At 34.7% G+C, this 23,964-nt stretch overlaps 1 protein-coding gene across 1 annotated transcript; it reads left to right on the top strand.

Annotated features, from left to right (window-relative positions):
* The first annotated feature begins 18,337 nt into the window (after nt 1-18,337).
* Nucleotides 18,338-23,550, top strand: LOC107794588 (uncharacterized). The gene is made up of 3 exons (XM_016617083.2): nt 18,338-18,786; nt 20,989-21,339; nt 22,799-23,550. Exons 1-3 carry the CDS (start codon nt 18,568-18,570, stop codon nt 23,327-23,329), a joined length of 1,101 nt encoding a protein of 366 aa, XP_016472569.1. The 5' UTR covers nt 18,338-18,567; the 3' UTR covers nt 23,330-23,550.
* The last annotated feature ends 414 nt before the right edge of the window (nt 23,551-23,964 follow it).

The raw sequence follows: 23,964 nt of genomic DNA, 5'->3' as shown, positions 1-23,964 counted from the left end.
ACTCTTTTACAAAAGAAACTATAAATAAAAACCTATCAAACGAAAACACCGACTCTAATGGTCATGACATGCACATGTGGCCTATCCTCTGCCGTCAATCGTCTTTCAAGACCTTCAATTGGCAATTCTCCATCTGATTCCTAATCTTATTCGACTTATAGTGCCCGAAGGGTTTTCACTATCAAGCCTCTCTCATTTTGGTTTTTCTCTCAGCTTTCATCGCCTTATGGTGTCCGTGAAGATTTTCACCGATAAGACTCTCTCATTTGTATCACTTTCCCGCTGGGGATTTGGAGTGTTGCCGGTATGACTCTCTCTGCTGGAGATTAGAGTCCTTTCTGTTGTGGAACAGAGTGTTATGTTCGCCGGTAAGACTCTCATTTGTCTGACTTGGCATCTTTTGCAGACTGATCAGAAGGTCTTTCTTTGGACCGTAATGTGGGTTTTTTGGATAGGCTTAGAAAGAAAGGGTATTAAAGGCTCAAAACAAAATAAATTGGAGGTTTAAAATTACAACATTCGGAACCAATTTTGCTTACCACAAGCGCAACCCTTGCCCCAGTTTCTTGCTTGGGGATTATTTATAAATTTTTTTTTTTTTTATTTATTACACCATGCATACCATGCACATTATGCACACTATGCACCCTATGACCGAGCTGTGAAGCGCCTACGTATCCTCTTTGAGGAATCAGGTCAAATGTAGTTCCCAATTCCTCTTTTTTCATTTGACTTTCTTTTGTTTTTTTTTGTTACCATTTTTCTTTTCTTTTTTTTCGTTTTGTTGTTTTCTTTTCTTTTCTTCTTTTCATGCCATGCTCGCGTTTTCTAGTCGTTTTTACTGATTCCGAACGAGGGGTATGAAAGAAAAATAAGTAAGTCTCAAAAAAGGGGTAACGAAGGATAAAGTGTTTAGGTAGCAGAACAAAATGCCTTCGTCATTCCAGTCTTCAAAACATGCCAAATGCAAACAACACAACAAACAATAGATTTATAGTCTCTTCCGACGGTGCTGGGCTTGACAAATATGTTAAACATATGTTTGTTCATTTGTCACTTCTAAAGCACCATTGGGCGACACTCTCATTCTCTTTTATTATGAATGACCCTCATGCCAATTTAGGCGAATCTTTATTTAACGGTTTTCTTTGTGTTTGCCCCAGTTCCACATGACTCGGGCTCCAAATAATCTCAAACCGTTCTTATTTCCTTTAAATTCTTTGATCACCTTCTCAGGGTTTTATGATTAACTTTTAAGACTAGGCCCAAACTGGGTGCGCATGTCATGTCCCTAGAATCGGCATTGAACAAAAATGATAAAAGGACTAAACAAAAAGATGACTGGAAATAATAAAAGACCGGATTTTGTATTAGACTACCGGTGAAATGGTTTAAATAACAAAACAAACAAAACAATCCAGAACAAAATCCTAAAACAAACTGGACAAGACAACATCCGACTTATAACCCTAATAATCCGAACAACAGAAATGACAACAAAATGAGCCACCACAAGCTTCTCTCTTGCTGACCAAGGAACGAAACGTCCTCCCACTTTATCAAAATTGGCATTTTAGCCACTGAGCTTTGCATCAATACTGCCGAGACCATTACCAGCTTCAATCTCATCAACCTCCGTCGGCAAGTTCTCGAGGGGGTTCGAGTGCTCCATGTCACTGTTATTAATCACAACCCGCCCTTCTCGGATCATTTTCTCTACTTCCCTTCTCCAACTATGACAGCTCTCAATGTTGTGCCCTATGACATTGGAGTGGTAGGCGCATCGCGCTGCCGGATCAAAGCTCCTTGCAAGTGGATTTGGAGTACATTCGGGGAGTGGTTCAATCGAGCCAGCATGCCTTAGCCTTTCAAACAGACTGGCATAAGATACCCCGATAGGGGTGAGAGCCTTTTCTCGTTTCAGCAACCTCTTCATTCTTGCATGTTGACAGGGCCGGAAACCTGATCCAGATATCTTTTGGTAGGCTTGTATGGGTGGGTAAGCATTTCGTGGAGTCGGGTACCTGGGAAGTGAGGTATGGCTTTTGAGGTCACGGGGAAAGAAGTGGTGTTGGGGAGCGGAGAAACATTGAAGAGTGATGGAGCTACTCGGATAGCTGGGAAAGCTGCCATAAATGGGTTGGGATGGAGAGTATGGAGAATCTTCCATTATGGTGTTGGGTGCTTGGGAAATGACCGAGTTCAAGAGGCTTGGCGGTGGAGGGGGTGGTGCTTTTCCCGTTATCCATGCCTGATACATGTCTGCCACATGCTGTCTCAGCATTTTCACTTCTTCTACCAACATGTTGTTCTGTTCGACCAATTGTTGTCGGTCATCAGTACCGATCCACTCGGTTCTGCGGTTCTGAGCCATTGTCCTTTGATTTTGCTTTGCAGGGAGGAGTTACCACAACCAACCACTTTCTATATATGGACACATCAAAGGGAAGCCATCACGTTAGTGTTAGGGCATTGGACAGACAATCATGTATCAGAGATACAATGTACCTAAGCAGTTAGACAATTGTGCCCCCCTGAAAATCTTCCACACTCTCTTTTATTTATTTATTATTATATTTTTTATATTTTTTTTATTTTAGTGGTGGTCGAATCTTATGGAGATTGCCTACGTATCATGACCCCGCATGAATCAGACCGAGCGTAGTTCGGACCCAATAAAAGATAAACAATGCTAAACATTTTTTTTTCAATTTTCATGTTAAAACAAACTGAGTTTCAAAGGTTTGAAGATGACCTACTGGAAAATCAAACAACCCACATATTCTAATTAAAAGATTTACAAACTGCCAATTTCTTTCCCCGTTTGACAAATGCAACCAAACGGTTATTTTTGCAAATGTGGCCCCTTCCAACTTTCACATGAATTTGAGGTCGGGGAGGATTATTTTATGACACTTTACACACTTGTCCATTCTTTTACGAAAATAACCTTTCAACAACTGACAGATACTCTAAGGTTATTTCGGCAAGAACGGTTCAAGACGCGGCCGAAGTTGGCTCGGGTTATTTTGACTAAAAAAAAATCCAAACGGTATTCACCTGACCGCTGACTCTTTTTTTTTCTTTTCAAATTATACTAAAAACCTGATGTTGCAAACACGGCCCTTCAGCGCCTTGGGGACGAAGATTTATAGGGCTGTGTGGGTCAACTAGACCAAAATCCTAAACAGGACCCAAAAAAAGTGGCTGTTTATCCAAAGTCAGCCTTTCGGCGTCCCTCTCGGGCACATTCGGCTATTTTTAACAAAACAGCATCACCCGACTTATTTATGACTCTTTTTATCATTTTTCGAATTAGAAAAGTCAATATTGCAAACACGGCCTTTCAACGCCTCGGGGACGAAGATTTTTAAGGCTGTGTGGGTCAACTGGTCAAAATCTTAAAAATGACCCAAAGGTGGTTGTTTATGCAAAGTCAGCCTCCCGGCGTCCCTTTCAGGAACATTCGGCTATGTCTTCATAAAACAGCGTCACCCGACTTCTCTATGACAAAATTAAAATTTTGACATGTTTTTTTTTGTGGCTATTTTAGCAAAAGGGAAGGTTGGACACCACCCGACTTATTCATGACAAGATTAAAATTTTTGATTTTTGGCTATTTTAGCAAAAGGTGAAGTTGGACCCGATGAGGGTTGCCTACGTATCTCACATCCGGTGAGAATCAAACCCGCGTAGTTCGAGCCTCGCGAATAAGTAGATGAACTAATATATATTTTTTTTAATTGGAACTGTGAAAGAACTGCTTCAAAAGAAGAAAGGAAGTATATATATATATATTTTATTTTTTTTTGATTGATTTCTTTTTGAAAGAAAGACTTGTAAAAATTCCTTTTCTTTTGATTTGAACTTTGAGAATTTCAAAAGTAAAAGGAAGTTTTTTTTTTTTTTTGAATTTCCATTTGTTTTTTTATTATTCTAAAGAAAAAAAAGAAAATATTTTTGGAATTTTACTTTTGATAAAAGAAATGCTTCTAAAAAATATTTTTTGAATTTTGAATTTTCTTTTCAATTTTGAAAGAAGTATCAAAATATTTTCGGATTTTTTTTTTAAAAAAAAACATTTTTATTATTTTTTGTTTTATCAACAATGGAAAATAAAGATATTTATATTATTTTTTGCAAGACATATTTTTTTGGAATTTTACTTTGAATTTTCTTGGCAAGACAAATATTCTTTGCAACAAATAAAGATATATATATTTTTTGGAAATAAAAAAAAAACTTTTCGGATTTATATATATATATTTGCGACAAATAATGAAAGACTTTTTTTTTTTTTTTTGCATTTTCATAAGCAAATAAATAATAAAAAAAACCATTTTAAAAATAAGACTCTTTTTCATTTTCATTTTCATGGCAAGACAAACTATATATTTTTTTTTATTTTTTTGAAAAACAAAACAGAACAACGACTCTTTTTTTTTCTTTTCTTAGCTTTTAATAAAACAAACTAATAAGACATTTTTTTCATTTTCTCAAAATTTCGGCAGAGTTTTGACAGTATTTGGGCATTTGTTTTCTTTTCAAAATAAACAATCAATTCCCTAGCCGCTATTTCTTTTTTTTTTTTCAAAATATTATTCTTGATATTCACAAGTCAGTCAACACACAAGTCCGTATTAATGCGCAAGTAGTAACAAGTAAGATGCATCAGGATGGTCATTTTCATTTTTGGTGCACCTGTCCTAGACAGACCCAACCCCTGTGTTGAGCCTCCAAAGTCAGATGCACGTGATGCAAACAAACGTTCCTACTAGGGATCCGGCATGTGGCTTTGTTATACTAGGTTCAGAACCTGGGTGTTTGTTCTAGACCTGGCTTACCCGAGCGGACAGCTCGAGCCGAGGGGGGTAGCGTACCGGGAATACAGAAGCTTCACCGGCTTAGCAACTTGTCCGAACCTCGTTCTAAATTGGGATTTTACACTATACAGAAAAGAAGTCGTACGAAGTACACCCTTCTTCATGATTTAGAAGACTCAGAGAGGAGATGGGTTTCGGCACAGTTTATACACAGTTCACGTAATATCAAAGCGGTAAAAGCAGCATTTAGCACATTAGGCTCAAACATGTAAAAATCAGATAAAACCAAATATAACAATTTATATGAGCTCGAATTTCTAACCCTGAACCACTGGTTCTGGGTTAACTCCCCAGCGGAGTTGCCAGAGCTGTCGCACCTCCTTTTTCCGACCCCGCGAGGTGCGTAGGGAGTTTTTCCAATTAAAGGACAATCAAAACGGGATTTCTTTATTCATTTCAGAGTCGCCACTTGGGAGATTTAGGGTGTCCCAAGTCACCAATTTTAATCCCGGATCGAGGAAAAGAATGACTCCATATTACAATTTGCGTACCAGAAATCTGGATAAGAAATTTTGTTAACCCGGGAGAAGGTGTTTGGCATTCCCGAATTCCGTGGTTCTAGCACGGTCGCTCAACTGTCATTTTCGGCTTATTTATCTGATTTTTAAATACAATTTTGAACCAATGTGCAAATTTAACTTTTTACCACTTTATTATTATTATTATTTTTTTTAAAAAAAAAATTGTGAACATCGTTTAAAACATGTCTTTGGATTACGTCACATGAAATGCACCCGCAATCCGGAACACATTTTTATTCAATGTTTTAAGATTTAGATTTGGGTCGCATGAAATGCGCATCCGAGTTTAAGAAGGTAAAATTGATTAAATCGCGCCTAAAGAGTCTAGCGCGTCATTATCTTTGGGGAAGGAAGTGAAATTCACTAAACAATCCATCCCAAATTCTAAGTAAAAAAAATTTTTTTAAAAAAAAATTTAAATAAATAAATGAGATTGGAGAATCCTGTAAATTTTTGTATTATTTACATCTATTTATTTTTAGCGAAATCCTTCCTTATTTTAAGAATATCCTTTAATGACTACCTTTTTATTATTACTAAGTTTGTTTATAAATATAAAATCAATATCTACATTCTTGAAAATGACATATTAAATAAAAGAGGAAAACAAATATTAACAGAAAGTAATAAAATTATAATCATAATACAACATGGAATTATCGAAAAGTAAAAAAAAAACAAATTATCCCATAGTTGGATTAAAATTCAAATTGTTAGTAAGACTTAAGCTTATTGAAACTAATTATTTACAAATACTGAAAATTGAAAGAAATAAAAATAAAAACTTGAGTACTAAATCATATTTCTAAAAATTTAAACAATTTAACATTAACTAACTTTGTTTTAATTCATCATGTCCTAATACTTGTTCGCAAACTAATTCATGTTATAACTGAAATTGACTACATGATTCGAATTAACTTATCGTTGACGAAAAACCTTATGAATAAGGAACTTAGTTAATTTTTGCCAAACTGATTCAATAACGTCATTTTTACGTTATTTCTTCTATTTTTTGTTATTAAACAGTTTTAATTAATAATCAAGCTTAAATATATTTCCTAATAATCTGGTTAAGGCGTTATTTAATATGTCGCTATAATATGCCTAGTTATGCTAAATGACAGTGATTTACAGAATAATAATACATGAATAACCTAAATACAATACAAAAAATTAAATTAAACTAAATTAAAAATTTAATTCTCCATTCTTCATTTCAGCTTACAAAATGCCAAAATTACAGTTGTGTACCTGATATTGTCAATATAAGAAGAAGAAAGTCAGCAATGTAATACGTAACACAGCAACAGCAACAATAACCAGCAATAACCAGCCAACGAAAATCCCAGTGACAGTTTTGAAAAATTCAAAATAAAATCCAAGAATGCCGAAAATAACGGACAGAAACCAAGGAAAATTTTCAGATTTTTGAAAGGCTATTTAATCTTCAACCCTTAATTTCTACACCTGTATATCAGAATATTTATCAGGTGTGTACTACTTTCTCTTCTAATTTTCAACTTTTTTTTTATTTTCTCTTTGTATGTTTTTCTTTTCTTGAGAGTTTGAATGTTTTTTCGGAATAAATGTTCAGCTCTTTTTTTTTAATCTCTCTTTTTTTTCTCTGTCTGTATTTCTTCTCCCCCTTGTATTCAAGACTTCACATATATATAACCCATCCCATAAATCCTTTAATCAATTAAATCAATACTTTTTCTCTACCCAACCCATTATCTTTCCACTCATCCCCATTACATTAAATAAACATATCACACCACCCCATTATATTTTGTCCCCCGTGCTTTATTTAAAATAATGCAAGATTCCCCTTTAATTTAAATCTTGTCCCCCCTTTATATTAAATAATCATATCACAACCCACCCCATTTCATTTTGTCCCCCATGCTTCAAATAAACAATTTCAAAATGTACAATTCTTAAACTACCCCTTCCGACCTTACTGAAATTACCAAACTACCCCTGAACTTATTACAAATTTACCAAACTACCCATCAGCTATAACACATCAATTAATCAAACTTAACCAAAATATAGACAATATGATCAATTTCTAACAATGTTCAAACAACAATATGAACACGGATGAACATCATAACAACAATATCACATGAACATGATTTTAACAACATTTCAACAACAAATCACATGAACACAAATTGAACAACCAAGAACAACTAAAATTTGATTGAACAATATTTTTAGCAACAACAAACCTATTTTTCGGATTTAAACAACAACAACAATCAAACAAGTATATTTAGATTCTTAAATTCAATAATATTGAACTTAAAATCAACTCTAACAACATTACAACAAAAAATTCTTATATTAAACTTTAAACAAGATTATGAGACCAATTCAAAAAATAATCACAAATGATAAACAAGAAATCAAACTATACAAAATTCGGATTCAAGATCATCCAAACAAAGTATGAACATGAATGAATCTATTTAACACAACAAACATGACGGATTAAACGATTAAATCAATATATTCCTTTAACACAACTAAATTCTTTAAACAAATAACAAGATCGACGAAGAAACAATTATGAACTTAAACTTGAACTTAACAATACTAACAATTTCTAACAATACATAAACACATGAAACAAATTGAAGAAATAGTTAATTAAATTTCAATTTGAATCTAACAAACAACAAACTAACAAATATTCACTCAAACAATAATACAAACATGAAATGAATATGAAAACAACTAATTAAACTTCTATTTTGAAATCTGAAAATTAATTTTAACAAAGCACATGAACATGAACAAACTAGAAAAAATGATTTCAACGATAAACAACGAACAAAACAAGAATCAAATATTTAACGATTTTAACTTTTAGAAATATAAAAACGAAATATGGACAAAAATAAAACTCAAAAACAACTAACCGGAGATGAATCAACGAAGAACTTTGATTGTAAACAAATCTGTCCGAGCCTCGACCAAAGCTCGAACAAATGACGACGAAGACGAAGAGAAGATGAAGCAGCCCGTAGCTACTGCCGCGACGAGCAGCAGCAGCAGTCCGTCCAACACCTGCTGCGAAGAGCAGCAGCAGCACGACGTCAAGACAGCGGTCACGGCGACAGGCAGCAGCAGTCCGGCGGCGACAGGCAGCAGTACATCGCGGACAGCCATGGACGACGACATGGTCGACGTCGAAGCTCGTCCATGGCTGTGTTCGTTTGGTTGTTTGATTGAGACAGAAGCAGCAGCAGCTGGTCGATCATGGCAGCGGCAGTCCATCGAGGAGGATGACGGGAAGACGACGCACCGGCAGAAGCAACGGGGAGCAGAAACGGGCAGCAGTGCGCACAACGGAGGTTTGACGAAGAAGATGAAGCAACGGAGAAACCATGGACAACGTCGACGGAAAAGATGAAGACGTGAAGATGGAGGGGAAGCCATGGTTGGGGTGTAAGGGGGGGCAGCCATGGTTGTGTTTTTTTTAGCTTGGGGAAGATGATGAAAAGAGAGAAAGAGAAGAAAGGAGGGGGCGGATTGGTTAGGTCTTTTTAGGGTTTTTTCTCTTTTTTTTTTTTGTTTTGTATTGTTTGTAAGATAATAGGATGTTGGGTTATGGACTGGGTTGACCCAGTTCAAAATGGACTGGGTTGACCCAGTTCAAAATGGACTGGGTTGACCCAGTTCAAAATGGACTGGGTCGTAGGGAAGATTGGGCCAATTTTTGGGCCTGTGGCTTGAAATTAAAGAAGAGGCCTAATTCCGACTTTCTTTATATTTTTGCTTTCTTTTCTTCTTTTATTTCTCTAAAACTAAATTATAAAAATACTTAAACTATTATTAAGAATTAAATTAAGTTATAAAAGCGCAAATTAACTCCCAATAACAATTAACGCACAATTAAGTATTAATTAAGCATAAAATTGTATATTTGGACATTAAATGCTAAAAATGCAAACGATGCTTATTTTTGTAATTTTTTAATTTTTGTAAAACAAATTTAATTACTAACAACTATAGAATTAAATCCTACATGCAAAATGCGACATATTTTTGTATTTTTATTAATTTATCAAATAAACACGCACAGACAAATACAAATAATTATTCAAAATATCACAAAATATCACAAAATTGCACACCAAAGAAAAATCATTTTATTTTTGGATTTTTTGGGAGTAATTCTCATATAGGGCAAAAATCACGTGCTTACACCTACGTATCTCGCGCCCTGCGAGAATCAAACCGGCGTAGTTCGCCCAACATAAACTAAACTTGTAAACAAGACTCCTTTCTTTTGTTTTTTTTTTTTCAAATAAATCAAACTAAAAATGATAATTGTTTTCAAAATTTCGGCAGGGTTTTGACACTACTTGGACATTAGTTTTATTTTTCTAAAAAATAAGTAGTTATCTCCCTACACAGCTATATATATTTTTTTCACAATTTTTCAAAAATTCCCGATTTCAGAAGCCGGTCAGCATGCAGATCTGAAGCAAATAAATGTGCAAAACAAACAAGATGCAGCAGGATGGTCTTTTTTTCATTTCAGGTTGCTTGTACTAGACGGATCCAACCCCTATGTTGAGTCCCCTAAGTCAAATGCAACATGATGCAAATAAACGTTCCTACTAGGGATCCAGCATGAAGTCAAGTTATTCTAGGTTCAACCTGGGTATATGTTCTAGACAGTGTACCCGAGCGGACAACTCGAGTTGAGGAAGGAGCTCCTTTCCGGGAACCAAAAGGCCAGCCAACTTAGAAACTTTCCGAGCCTCTTTTATTTCAGGGTATGACACTAACATAATAGGGAGTCTCAACCAGTAAGCACATCCCCGGAGGTGAGAAGAGAAGGTTTCGGCACAGTTTATATGTACAGTTCAAATAATATCAAAGTAGTAAAAAGCATCATTTCGCACATTAAATCCGAAAATATAACAAACATCATATAATAAAGAAAGCCAAATACAACAATTATTCTAAGCTCGAATTTCTAACCCTGAACCAGTGGTTCTGGATTTACAGTCCCCAGCAGAGTCGCCAGAGCTGTCACACCTCCTTTTTACCCGCGCCCACAAAGGTGTAGAGGAGTTTTTCCAATTAAAGTACAATCGAAACGGGATTTATTATTAAAATTCAGAGTCGCCACTTGGGAGATTTATGGTGTCCCAAGTCACCGGTTTTTATCCCGAATCGAGGAAAAGAATGACTTTGTTTAACAGTCCGCGAACCAAAAATCCGAGTAAGGAATTCTGTTAACCCGGGAGAAGGTGTTAGGCATTCCCGAGTTCTATGGTTCTAGCACGGTCGCTCAATTATCATATTTGGCTTGATTATCTGATTTTTATATAGTTATGAACCTACGTGCAAATTTTAATCCTTTAACCGCTCTTATTATTATTTTTTTACAGAGAATTGCAACGTTGTGAAAATGTATCTCGAACCACGTCACAATCAATGCACCTGTGGTCGTCGACACACTTTAACTCCTTTAAGATTCGGATTTGGGTTACATCAATGTACACCCGCGTTTAAGAAAGTAAATTATTAAAGGCGCGCCTAAAGCGACTAATGCATTATTATTTTTTGAGAAGATCGTGAAATCTTGCTAAAACGGCCCATCCGAAGTCTAATTAATTATTAACCATTTATTGAGGGCCCCGCAGCTTGCGTTTTATTTGGCGAGGCTCGTCTCATTTATTTTTAAAAGAGCAATCCTAAGGTGTCTACATTTTTCTATTTGAGTTTGTCTCTAAAAATAAAAGAAAATAATCCTAGTTAATTACATGCTTGAAAAGTAGTTATTGGATTACAGTAGATGATAACGGTAATTTACACTCGAATTCATAAAAATGGAGAAATGTTTCGTGCCTTTATTCTATAAGTGAACTACTAAAGCTGAATTTACGAAATGCATACAAAATATTCAAATCCGTCTAACCATTCTCCAACTTGATTTAAACTAACATTCCTAAAATTGATTTAAACTATTGAATTAATGGCTAGGAAATGTTATCAACACGGATTCGAATATTGGCCTATATGCTGCCTAACGGAATCAAACGCTGCCTATTTAAAATCTGCCTCAAATACAAAAAGAAAACTGGAGATGAAATATGGCAACTAATCCCTTAACTTATTTGTTCATTCTACAAATTACATATTTAATTACATGGAATCTGTAATTGACAACTACAAACTATAGTTTGAAAACCAAACAATTCCAGTTAAATACAAGACTACGTCATGCATTCCAATTGAGCTATAAAATAAACTATATAAATACATTTATCTTATTAAACTATAGATACAACACTAATTCATCAAAACACCCTAGCATTTCATTTTTTTACTTTCACATCTCACAGCCACATCAGTATTGATTCGAAAGTGTACCTGGTATTGAAATAAAAGAAGAGGAAGATGAGAGATCAGCAGGCAGTAACAGTGCAACAATAACAACAACAACAACAACCAGTAACCAGGAGATTAAAAACCCAGCAATAAACTCATAAATCCAGTTATAATTTCAGAAATACAAGGCAGCAACATAGATATACCAGAAACAGCAACAAATAACCAGTACAAACCAGAAATAATAAACTCAGAAAACTACTTGAAACTTCAATGAAATTCCAGAAAACAAACCAGCAATCCTAAACAGAACAGTAGAACCAGAAATGCAATAGAACAGCAAACTTTGATTTCTATTTTTTAAACTCTCCAAGAAAGAAACACTTTGAACTTTTTTTAAACACTAACAAAACTGATTCTGGTTTTTCAGAGGTGAAGGAAAACCAACTCTCCAACCTTCCTTCTTTTTCTTTTTTTAGTATTTTTCAGAAAAAATCCTTTTTTAGTCTTATTCTGTCTCTTTTTTTCTTTGTTCTCTCCAATTTCCAGCCTCAACACCCTTTTATACAAGTCTGCCCTCTCTCCAACCTACTGCCCGACCCTTTTTCTTATTGAAATCAGAATTTTCCACTAAAATCCCACTAAGGAAAGCTTTTCCTTAATTTCAGCCCCCCATTCCCTTTTGTTCCCCATTAGTGTATTAATTAATATCTCACTAACAATGCACTAATACTAAAATATAATCCTAACTATTTCATTCCTAAATCAGCCCTGAAAACCCCTTAATATTACTGCCTCCTAATATAATTATTCAACTGTATTAAAACTTTAATTCTGAAATCTGTTTTCAACTAACAAAGATTTGAAAATTAAACCTGATAACCAAACTTATTTCTGATAACTGAATGACTGAGGTTAGAATTCAATTGGAACAAATGAACTGAAATTAAATCAAAACCAGACTTAGCATAACATAGAACTCAACAGAATCCTTAAAGCTGAAACTGAATAATAAAATCAGAATCAACATGAATGCAGGATCATTGTCAGCCTATTGACAATGCCCTGAAACTAAGTGTCCACATATCAGCACACACAACAACCATTTGACGAACTTATTGGTCTATAAACAAGAACGAATTAATCGACGAAACTAATTAACCGATTGCCTACAACAATTGACACTAAACAATCAGACCCAGATAATCAGGCAATTCACGGGTAATTTCAGTGGTATTGACAGAAACATGGATTAACTGGAAACTAATTAATCGACGCAACTTATTAATCGATTACACAACTTATAACACATAACAATTATAGCAAACATAAACAAATGGTAGAATTGGACCAAATAAAAAGGTCTACTGAAGATGAACAGAATCAATCGACAAAAAGAATTGAAAAAAAAACAATAAAACTAAACTAAACAGATACATAGTTACACAGAATAAGTGAAAAAGAAAAATACCTCAAAACATCAGAATTAAACGGACCCAGGCTCGATCTTCGGACTCGGATACTTTGAGGTCGAACAGACCTTAGTCGAAGTGTTCTCAACTGAGAACACTTCGATTAAGGTCGATTAGACCCCAAATCCTCACTTAATTTGGACGGATTCCATGATTTGAATTTCTAGGGTTCCTAGTTTTTTTGATTTAGGGCTCGAATATTTCTAGCCAGATTCGAAGGGAACCAAAGTTATTTTGGGTATGAGGGAGGTCTGGGAGTTGCCTGGTATGAATTTGGAGTGGATGGGCTAGATCTAAGTCCTGCTCGAATCTTCGATTGAAGATTCGAGAAGTTGGAAGTTGATTCGAGGTGAACAACCAACAGATCCGTAACGAGGGTGGTTAGGGGGTGCCTTGGGGTGAGTTTGGGGTTGGTTGGTGTAGGTTTCCGTTTGGCTCGAATATTCAAATGAAGATTCGAGAAGATGGGGAAAGATTCGAACTACACGAGTAACATATTTGGAACGGGGGTGGTCAGATAGTCTTAGGGTGTTAAGGTGGTGGTCACCGGCGTTGTTGCCGTCGGCTTTCAAACGGAGGGATTTCAGGGCGGCTAGGGTTTGGGGTCCGTCTCTGAAAGAGACGATGAACAGGGATGGGGGGTGTTTGGTTATGGGGGCGTGGGGTGAGAATTGGCCTTATATACGGAGGGGAGGGATGGATCCTGGCCGTTGGATCAAGTGAGATTGATGGTCATGATTTCTTCACTTAAAAGAACGGTGCCGTTTTGATTGAGTGGGGATTGGGTCGGTCTCAGATGGGAGTGGGTCGGGTCATGAGGGAAAGCCTGGGAGCCATTAGATCAAAAGCAATGAACGGTCCCGATCAAATACAACCATACGGCGTCGTTTGGTTTAATGAAAGAACTGCACTGGACCGTTAGATCTGTTTGATCAACGGTCCAGATGGAACATGCCAATACGACGTCGTTTCCTTCGTCTGAGAGACCAGCTAACCGAACTGTGTCAAAATTGGTATTGATTTGGGCCCAATTTCAATTTAAACTTTTGGCCCAATCCGAGTTTTCTTCATTTTTTGAACTCTTTTCCTTTTCCTTCTTTAATTTCTAATTTACACACAATTCCTAATTAAATTGTAAAATCAAAAATAAAACTACACAAATATTAATTAACACTTGCAACAATTAACACACAAATTAAAACCTTAAAATAAAATCACACAATGACAACAAATAGAATAAAACGCATATTTTTGTGATTTTCTTTTTAGAGCCAAATGATGGTTTAATTAATTCCTAAATGCATAATTAAATCCTAAATATGCATACAATATGTATTTTTTGCATTTTTCAATTAACTACAACAAGGTAAACATTTACGGACAAAAACACAAATAATTATCCAAAAATGTCACGCAAATGCTAAAAATTGTACACCAAGAGAATTTTGTTTTATTTTTGATTTCTTTTGGAGTAGTTTTCGTGAAGCAAAAATCACGTACTCACAATGGTTACATGTGCGTTTATTATTAACCCGCAACCTGGTGTTTGCGAGGTAACTTGCTCAATAATTCAAAAATTTGAGTATAATTTTTATATTTTTTTATTCAAGACAGTTTATCTTGATAAGTTGATTTACATAAAAATTGGTTTAGCAAATAGATTTATTGAGTGCCTCCACTTAATAGCGAAACTATTTCTTATGAGAACAAAGTTATCTATATCAGTTTGATACTCCCTACGTTCCATTTTATGTGAACCTATTTCTTTTTGGTTCGTTCCAAAGAATGACCCTTTTCTAAATTTGGAAATAATTTAGCATAAACTTCCAATTCTACCCTAATGAGAAGCTTTTATAACCACGCAAATACTCTGGACCCCTTTCTGACTTGTTTAGGACCACAAATTTTAAAAGTCTTCATTTTTTCTTAAACTCCGTACCCAGTCAAACAAGTTTAGATAAATTGGAAAGGAGGGAGTATATGTTATATATGAAATTATATTATATTCTCCCTCACAAGTGGTTCAGGGTCAGGAACCAAATAATTCCGTCTTATTATTATTGATGCGTAGTGTATATCTTGATTAACACTATAACACACAAAGGTGGATATACAAAGTTGAGGAAGTACGTTAGTTTTTCTAACATGAGGGGGAGACAGGATAAACAATTGAGAAAAAGTTACGTGGAATGACTTATCATTTGTACCTCTAGATCGTCGAAGATAATATGACCTTGAAGTTCATAAAAAGATAATTCATCTGCACTATATTTCAAAGCATGTCAGACGCATTTGCTTACCCAAAAAAAGTAACTATATTCTCACTGCAAATGCTCATATTAAAATAAGTCCTGAAAGGACAGAGTCTATGATATGTTTAAAGCATATAGACAAATTGGTTTCAAATAAAATTCTTGATAAAAAATGAGCAAATGATCCAAATGATCATAATAAGCAGGAAAGTGATCTAGATCACATGACATAACTTTTTCAGTTAATGTCTTAGCAAGATATAGCTTCGCTCCTACAAGAAGACATTGAAATAGAATCAAACACATATTGCGGTATTTAAAAGGGACTACCGATATAGGCTTATTTTATGGAAATAATTGTAGTCCCGATCTTATTGGTTATGGCGATGCTGGGTATTTATTTGACCCACACAAAGCTCGATATCAAATAGGCTATGTGTTTACATGTGGAGGCACTGTCATATCATGGCGATCGACCAAGCAATCAATCGTGGCTACTTCATTTAATCATGCTGAGATAATTGCTATTCATGAAGCAAGTCGAGAATGTGTGTGGTCGAGGTCTATAATACTTCTTATTCGAGAAAAATATAGTTTGAAGTGTGACAAACTACCCATAATTTTGTATGAAGACAATGCAGCATGTGTTGCCTAATTGAAGGAAGGATTCATAAAAGGAGATAGGACAAAACACATTTCACCAAAGTTATTTTTCACACATGAATTTCAAAAGAATGGTGATATCAATATGCAACAGATTCGTTCAAGTGATAATATGGATGATTTGTTCACCAAATCTCTACCAACGTCAACCTTCAAGAAACTAGTGTACAAGATCGGGATGCGAAGGCTTAAAGATGTGAAATGATGCGCTCATCAAAGGGAGTTAATATCCGTTGTACTTTTTTTTCCTTACAAGGTTTTGTCCCATTGAGTTTTACTTGCAAAATTTTTAATAAGGAAACCATAAAGCGTATTTCTAAACATGTGTACTAATTTTCCTTCACTAGAATTTTGTCCCACTGGTTTTATTTTAGTTAAGATTTTAACGAGGACATTATCTGTTGAATCGACATTCAATGGAGTGTTATAAATAGTATTTTATTTATGGTGAATGTGTATCTTTTAGGGAGATTTTTGAGTTTGTTACTTTGTGGCTAAGTCACTTTCCCCCTATTCCATTGTAATTAATCCTAAAATCAATAAGAATCATCTCCCCTTTTTTCTCTGCAATACTCTCATTCTTCTTTTATTATTTTATAACATTTAGAAATATCTTTGTACAACTCATTAAAAGTAGCTAAATATTAATGAATTTAGACATAGTAGCTAATTTTTAATTTACAATGTAAAAAAGTGATTATTTTCCTTTTTCTTCAACTGAAAAATAGTATCAACTTAGGGTGTGTTTGGTATGAAGCAAAATATTTTTCGGAAAATGTTTTTCAATTTTCCTATGTTTGGTTGGTTTAAATATTTTGGAAAATATTTTCCTTATCAACTAATTTTCCTCCAATTGGAGGAAAATATTTTCCTTATCAAAAGAAGGGAAAATATTTTTCAAAACTCCTTCTCAACCTTACCCACCCTCACCAACCCACCCCACCCCCTCTCTCTAAAAAAAGCTTTTTTTCTTAAATTTCAGTTTTTCCGTTACCACACACCCTACTACCCCTCCAACCCCCACCCCCACCCGCAAATAAAAATTATTTTTTTTACCTTATTTTTTTTGCAATTACAAATTTTTGTTTTTTCGTTTTTCTACACCACCCACCCCCACGCCCCACCTCCCCCCACCCGCACAATTTTTTTTTACTTTTTTTTTTTTATAATTTCAAATTTCTGTTATTTTCGTTTTTCATCCCCTCCCCCTCCCCCCCTCCCGGCCTCCCCCTTTCCCGATTTTTTTTTAAATATATTTTTCAGTTTTAGTTTTTTTATTTATCGGTTTAAAAGTTCAAAATTTTACAAGTTCCAAAATTATGAGTTCGGAGGTTTATATGTTTGAAAGTTTACGGGTTTAGAAATTATAATGTTTATGGGTTCGAAATTCCGCGATTTTAAAAATTTAGCGGTTCGAAAGTTTTTGAAATTTGTGGGTCCGGAAGGTTGTTGGTTTGAAAGTTTATAACTTTATGTTTATTATATTTAAATTATTTATGAATACTCTTGAGAAGTCATTTTCCTTAATTTACGTACAAACACCGAAAAATGAATAAGATTACTATTTATTTTCCACGGAAAACATTTTCCGTTATACCAAACACACCCTTAGTCCCATTTAACTACTACTAACATTTTGAATTGGACGAACCTTAGGAATCAAACTCCTTTTAACGCTCCTGCGCAAACAAAGAGGAGTAAAAAAATATTTTTTTTCTTAAGCTTTTGATTCCTGCTCAATTAGAAACATCTCCCAGCTTTTAGTCTATCTTTAACTTTCCAGTGTGTCTCGTCAATCAATATATTATATCCTTTGAATTGACATAATAAAAGATATTTTAGGAGTAATAGTATAATTGAGGATTGAACGAGAATTGACTTTTAGAATACTTTTAAGTTTTACCTAACACTCTGAATTCTCAAATAAATTATAATTTTATTTTTTTTCTTAACACCTTAAATAAAGAGAAAAAAAAAAAGCAATTTTTCTTTTTTAGATGCGAGTACCGAGTCCCTTCGGGATATCCGATAAATTTGAAACAATGAAATGAAAAAATATTGGTACCAGACTACTAGTAGTATAGGCGAGTGAGCGCACGCGAGGTGAGGTGCACGTAGACAAGTCTACAATCTAAAGAGAAGAAATACTTGTATTTATTTACTACACTAGCTATTTAAAGCAACTCCTTTACAAATCTCTCTTTCCTATAAACAGCACCTTCCTTCTACTACTCCATCTCCATAAAATCTCAAGAAACCAGAGAATTGCAAAGCTTTCTCCTTTATACCCATAAAAAAAATAAAAAAAATACTCTATTATTTCTAATACATAGACATAGACATATTGTTGTTTTTATAGATGGAAGTGTACATTTGCAATCTTGGTTCATTTATGTGATCATCAAGAAATATAAAAATGAGTCGTCTAGCACCATTATCAGAAGTGCCAACAAACGAAGAAGAAAATGAATCTTCTTCATCATCAAAGAAATTAGCACAAACATGGAGGAACTGGCTTAAAACTCATTTGTCATTGCTCTTCATTACCAAGAAATCTAACCTCAGGATTCTCCTCAGCGTTCTTGGCTGCCCTCTCTTCCCTGTTTCTTTTCTTCCTAAAATGCCCTTTTCTCAAGTAAGCCAACCATTTCTTTTTTTCTTTTTTTCCATTATTACTTATCTTTGTTCTATAGGATTCATTATTAGATATAATTAGCGCCCATTTTTTATTGACACTCTTGATATTGCATCTTTCTTGTGGTAGATTTTGCAGGCCTTTGGACATATAAATTGTAATTTTTGGAAAAAGTAGTACTCGGAGATAGGTTGAAAAATAATACTCGATTCGTTTCATTTTATATTTCGCTTATGGATTGTCAAAGTGTCTGAAGTTTGACCAATATTTTTAAATATTTTTTATTATATTGACGTGAGAAAAATTACAACTTATAATATTTTTTGTATAGTTATTGAATATCTAAATTTTAATTTTAAAATACTATGTTGAACTAATTCAATTTAGCTTTAAAGTTTAGTTAAATTTATTCTCGATAAGCGAAATGTGTTATCTAAATTGAAACAGAGAGAATATTTAAAATTTAAAATTATGTTTGTACGTGCATTTTACTTCGAAAAAATATTGCAAAGTTTCTTTAAATATTTTGAAAAATTTGTTAAAACCACTTTGTATTTTTTGAAAAACTTATTTTCGAAAAATTTCTAAGAACTTACAAAATTTACAAACCCATTTTTGACAAGAAAGTTTGAAAAAAAGAAAAAAATTATAAACAAAGGAGGCCAAATGTTTATTCGTACTTATTTGGCTTCACTCTGGAAAAAAAAAGTTAGTACTCTCTTTTTCTCAAATGGTATAACAGAAGGAAAAACAGGAAGGAAGAAAAAAAAATATGATAGTAGTAAAAGTAAGGATATTTTTACTTTTGAGGAAACAAAAACAGAGGGTCAAATTTCTGGAAAACTTGTACAAGTGCACTGTCCTAGGCCATATTTGCTTTTGCTTTCGAGTAACCATTTGAGTTGTGAATTTCTTTTATCTTTTTTCTTTGTGGTCTAGGCTGTGAAGCACCCTACCACGTTTTTAGGGGTTGGGGCTGGGTACGTAGATATTTCACTCTCACATAATGCATACTTCCTCCGTTCCGCCGATCAATTAATTTTTTTTATTTTGGTCCAAAATAAATATTTATTTATATAATCAAAAAAATATTCAATTTATTTTTGCAAAATTATCCTTATGTATATATCTCTAAAAAGTCATTTAATCCTCACATTTGAGAAGAAAAGTAAGTACTACTATAATTATGGTGTAACTTTTAATGAAGGTTGGACTATAATTATGGTGTAACTTTTAATGAAGGTTAGTTTAGTCACACTAACTATTTTCATCTAGAATTTAGTATTTTCTTAACGGGTGTGCCCAAAACAAATTCGTCACTTATAGCTTGTTTGGTCAAGCTTCTATTCTTTTCTCATAAGTACTTTTTAAACAAAGTGTTTTTGGTGAGAAGCAGTTTGTGTTTGACTAATTAAATTGAAAAGCACTTTTGAGCAGTAAATAGTGTTTGACCAAGCTTTTAAAGTGTTTTTCAGAAAAGTGTTTATGCAGAAAAGCTACTTTTTTTCTGCTTCTCAAAAACTGTTTCTGCTTCTCTTCAGAATTACTTTTTTTTCTTCTAAAAGCTTGGTCAAACAACTAATTTTTTTTAAAAAAAATACTTTTGGCAAAAAAAATACTTTTGGCCCCAAAAAAAGCTTGGCCAAACAGGCTATTATTGTGGACCGGAGAGAGTAATATTCTACTTGCATTTTACTGATTAAAACAGCTCATGTATTTTTTTCTCAAGTCAAGGTATATTTATTAATCAAGAAACCAATATACCATAGCAAGGATCTGATTTTTTGATTGTTAAATACAATCAGTTAAGTCCACATTTTTGTGGGGCTCGAGGCACTCTTTTAAGTGATCTTGCATTTTAAAATAAGCACATGTAATTTAATCAATTTCAATGTAGTACTACTTGTTCAAAATTAACATTAATTAAAAAAAGAATTGAGAACTGAAACTAGATCAAATGCAAAATCTTAGATTGGATTCAGACAGTGGAGATGTTTGTGGAAGTGGGACATGCACGTGTTCCTATTCATCATTTATTGTACTATAAGGTCACATAGACAAACATTTACTGGCCTAGAACTAATAAGGTGGCATAAATTAATGGTTGTACAATATTTAATGCTATCATAATGTCAGTATTAACTAACATTTGATTTCTAGTTAGGTGACTTAATTCGTTATTAAATGAATCTTGCATCACAGGTTTCGTCATCAGCTCAATACATTATTCAACACTTCACAGCAGCAACTGGCTGTAGGAAGATTGAAGGGGCAACGATGAAGAACATGTATGTCAGCGGGAAAGTTGCGATGGCCATAGTAGACGAGCTCGGATCAACTGGTTCGCCTGCCGGATCTAGCAGTACTGGCCTTTCACAAAAGGGATGTTTTGTTTTGTGGCAAATGGTACCTAACAAGTGGTTGATTGAGCTAGTTGTTGGTGGTCAGAAAGTTGTAGCTGGTAGTGATGGCAATGTGGCTTGGAGGCACATACCTTGGCTAGGTACTCATGCTGCCAAAGGCGGCATCCGCCCTCTCCGTCGTGCTCTTCAGGCAAGTCATAACTGTATGCTTGTAACCATTCATAATACGTTAATTAATAACCTGAAAAATAAGAGAGGTAACTTGTTACAACATGTTTAAATGAATATACTAAGAGTGTCTTTATGCCGTCAATGTAAAAAAAAAAAGAAGCCAGCCGGTGCATTAAGCTTCTGCTATGCACAAGGTCCGGGGAAGGCCAGGACCACAAGGATCTATTGTACGCCGTTTTTCCCTACGTTTCTGCAAGAGATTGTTTCCACGGCTCGAACTCATGACCTCCTGGTCACATGGGCAGTAACTTTACCAGGTTCCCTTCTATGCCGTCAATGTAAATAAGATAAATTATTTTATACTAGGAGATGTATTGTGGTACTATTTGAAATATAGTACTCCCTCCGGTCCAAAATAAGTGATTTTTTGGCCTTTTTCTTGTGGTCCAAAATAAGTAATTTTTCCAGATTTCAAGAATGAATTAATTATTTTTTTCCTACATTGTCCTTGGAGTAACTAGTGTTGGAATATGTGTTAGGAGTATTTATGTGAGATAGTAAAAGTTAATATGGCCAATTTCATTGCTAATTAATACTAAAAAATGGATTTCTTAATCTGTGTGAAAATATCCAAAAAATCACTTATTTTGGATAGGAGGGAGTACTACTACTTAATAGGAAGTCTTTAGCTTTATATATGGCGCTGATGTAAGGAGAAATGGGAATATTCCCCATAAGTGGCAGGCAAGGAAGGAAAGTATGGATCTTGTTTTTCTATTACCTTTAGCATGTTACTCCCTATCTCAGTTATTAGTTTTTTCACACAATATTGATTCTCATCTCTAAGTGGAAAGCCAACACTAAAGCATGGCCTTTGCCTGCGGTGATGGTGGTACATGTGACCACTCGCATTTCACAACTTTTAGACATACTAAAAAGGCAGAAGTACATGTACCCCAAAATATTTTTTTGCTTCTTGTGTTGTGACCATACTGCATTTTTGCAAACAAAGATGCTGAAAGCTTTGTTGCACGGACTCTTCAAAATGATGTTGCACCTGTGTCAAATTCTCCAAAAATACATTATTTTTGGAGGATCCGACACGCACCCAGCAACATTTCCGGAGAGTCCGAGCAACATAGGCCGAAAGTAATATAATTGTTGGTGTTCTTGGGAATCAAAGGCGGAGCTATGCGTTCATGAGAACCCAATAACTTTTGTTCAGATCATGTATATGTATTAAAAAATTCAGTAAATATCTATAAATATTTGATTGTGAACCCAATTATTGTTGTATATTAATTTGAGGACACCGTAGGAATCCATAAACTTCAAATTCTGGATCATCCTTTGTCGGGAATCTTCCTTCTTCATTATACTGAAACTTCATTTGGGAAAGTATGAAAGGAAAAACTCCCATATCACATTACTTGGACATCTCTTATTGCTAACACAGAATTCAACACATTGATATGTAGGGGCTTGATCCACTAGCTGTAGCAGCAGTTTTCTCTGCAGCAGAATACATTGGTGAAAAGAAAATATTGAGTATGGATTGCTTTGTTCTAAAATTATCCGCGAATCACCATGACTTAACTGAAAGGAGCGATAACACAGCAGAGATGATCAAGCATGTTGTCTTTGGTTATTTCAGCCAAAGAAGTGGCTTGCTAGTTTATGTAGAAGACTCATACTTGACCAGAATTCAGTTTCCTGGTTCCCCTCCAACTTATTGGGAAACAACAATGGCTACAAAAGTCGAGGATTACCGGCCTGTAGAGGGTGTGATGGTTGCACATTCAGGTTGTTCAAGCGTGATTATCACGAGATTTGGTGACAACTTAAAGGCAGGGCCTGCAATCACCCGAATGGAAGAGACGTATATCATCGATGATGTTGCATTCAACGTCCCCGGACTCTCTATTGACTCTTTTATTCCTCCTGAAGGATTAAACAAGACGCATCCTGAGGAAAGTCTGGATTGGAGGTCACCGTTACATCAACAATAATGACCGATTAAGCCATCATAAATATTGGTAATTCGGATGGTACTGACCTACACACTATTAACAAGTGATCCTAATATTGTGTATATATGCTGCAAAACAGGATTCCTGAAGAATGGTTTTATGTATCCGTGACTAGCAGTTTTATTTTGCTATTTTTCCTCTTTGTTCTGTTGTATATGCTAACAGAGCAGCATAGGAAATGTATTGCTGTCTTCTTCTTTCTTTTGGTATAATTCTTGAGCTTGCTATATGTATTTGGACTGATTGAAAAAATTCTCTCTAAAATTTGAAAATCTCAAAACAACCATTAAGGCTCGCGCACATTCTCTTCCTCTATTGTATAATCTTCTATTGTTCAAAGTGGCCTAGTCAGTGAAGGAACAGTGCTAGAATTAGTGGAGAACGCTTCCTGGTGGGAATCTAGATTAGTTAGGGTCCCCAAGCAGATATCGGGCACGTGTGGGAAATTAAAAAAAAAAGTAATAATAATTAGTAGGTAAATGAGCAACAAGCCAACAATTATTAGGTGCAGAATTAGCTTTAGGAACAAAAAAGTTATACAATACAAGATGCCAATTACCGTGGCAAATTTCAAAGTGAAAATGTAACAGAAAAGGGACAAGTCACGGACATGT

Source organism: Nicotiana tabacum, chromosome 6, assembly GCF_000715075.1.
Source record: "Nicotiana tabacum cultivar K326 chromosome 6, ASM71507v2, whole genome shotgun sequence".
Classification (NCBI taxonomy): Eukaryota; Viridiplantae; Streptophyta; class Magnoliopsida; order Solanales; family Solanaceae; genus Nicotiana; species Nicotiana tabacum.
Note: the sequence above shows the minus strand (reverse complement) of the source record. Positions and strands in the feature narration are given on the sequence as shown.

Excerpts from the sequence above, each read along its gene's own strand:
- LOC107794588 (XM_016617083.2), top strand. The coding sequence starts at position 18,568 with ATGAGTCGTCTAGCACCATTATCAGAAGTGCCAACAAACGAAGAAGAA. Across the intron at positions 18,787-20,988 it reads CTAAAATGCCCTTTTCTCAA|GTTTCGTCATCAGCTCAATA; the intron begins GTAAGCCAACCA and ends CTTGCATCACAG. Across the intron at positions 21,340-22,798 it reads CTCTCCGTCGTGCTCTTCAG|GGGCTTGATCCACTAGCTGT; the intron begins GCAAGTCATAAC and ends ATTGATATGTAG.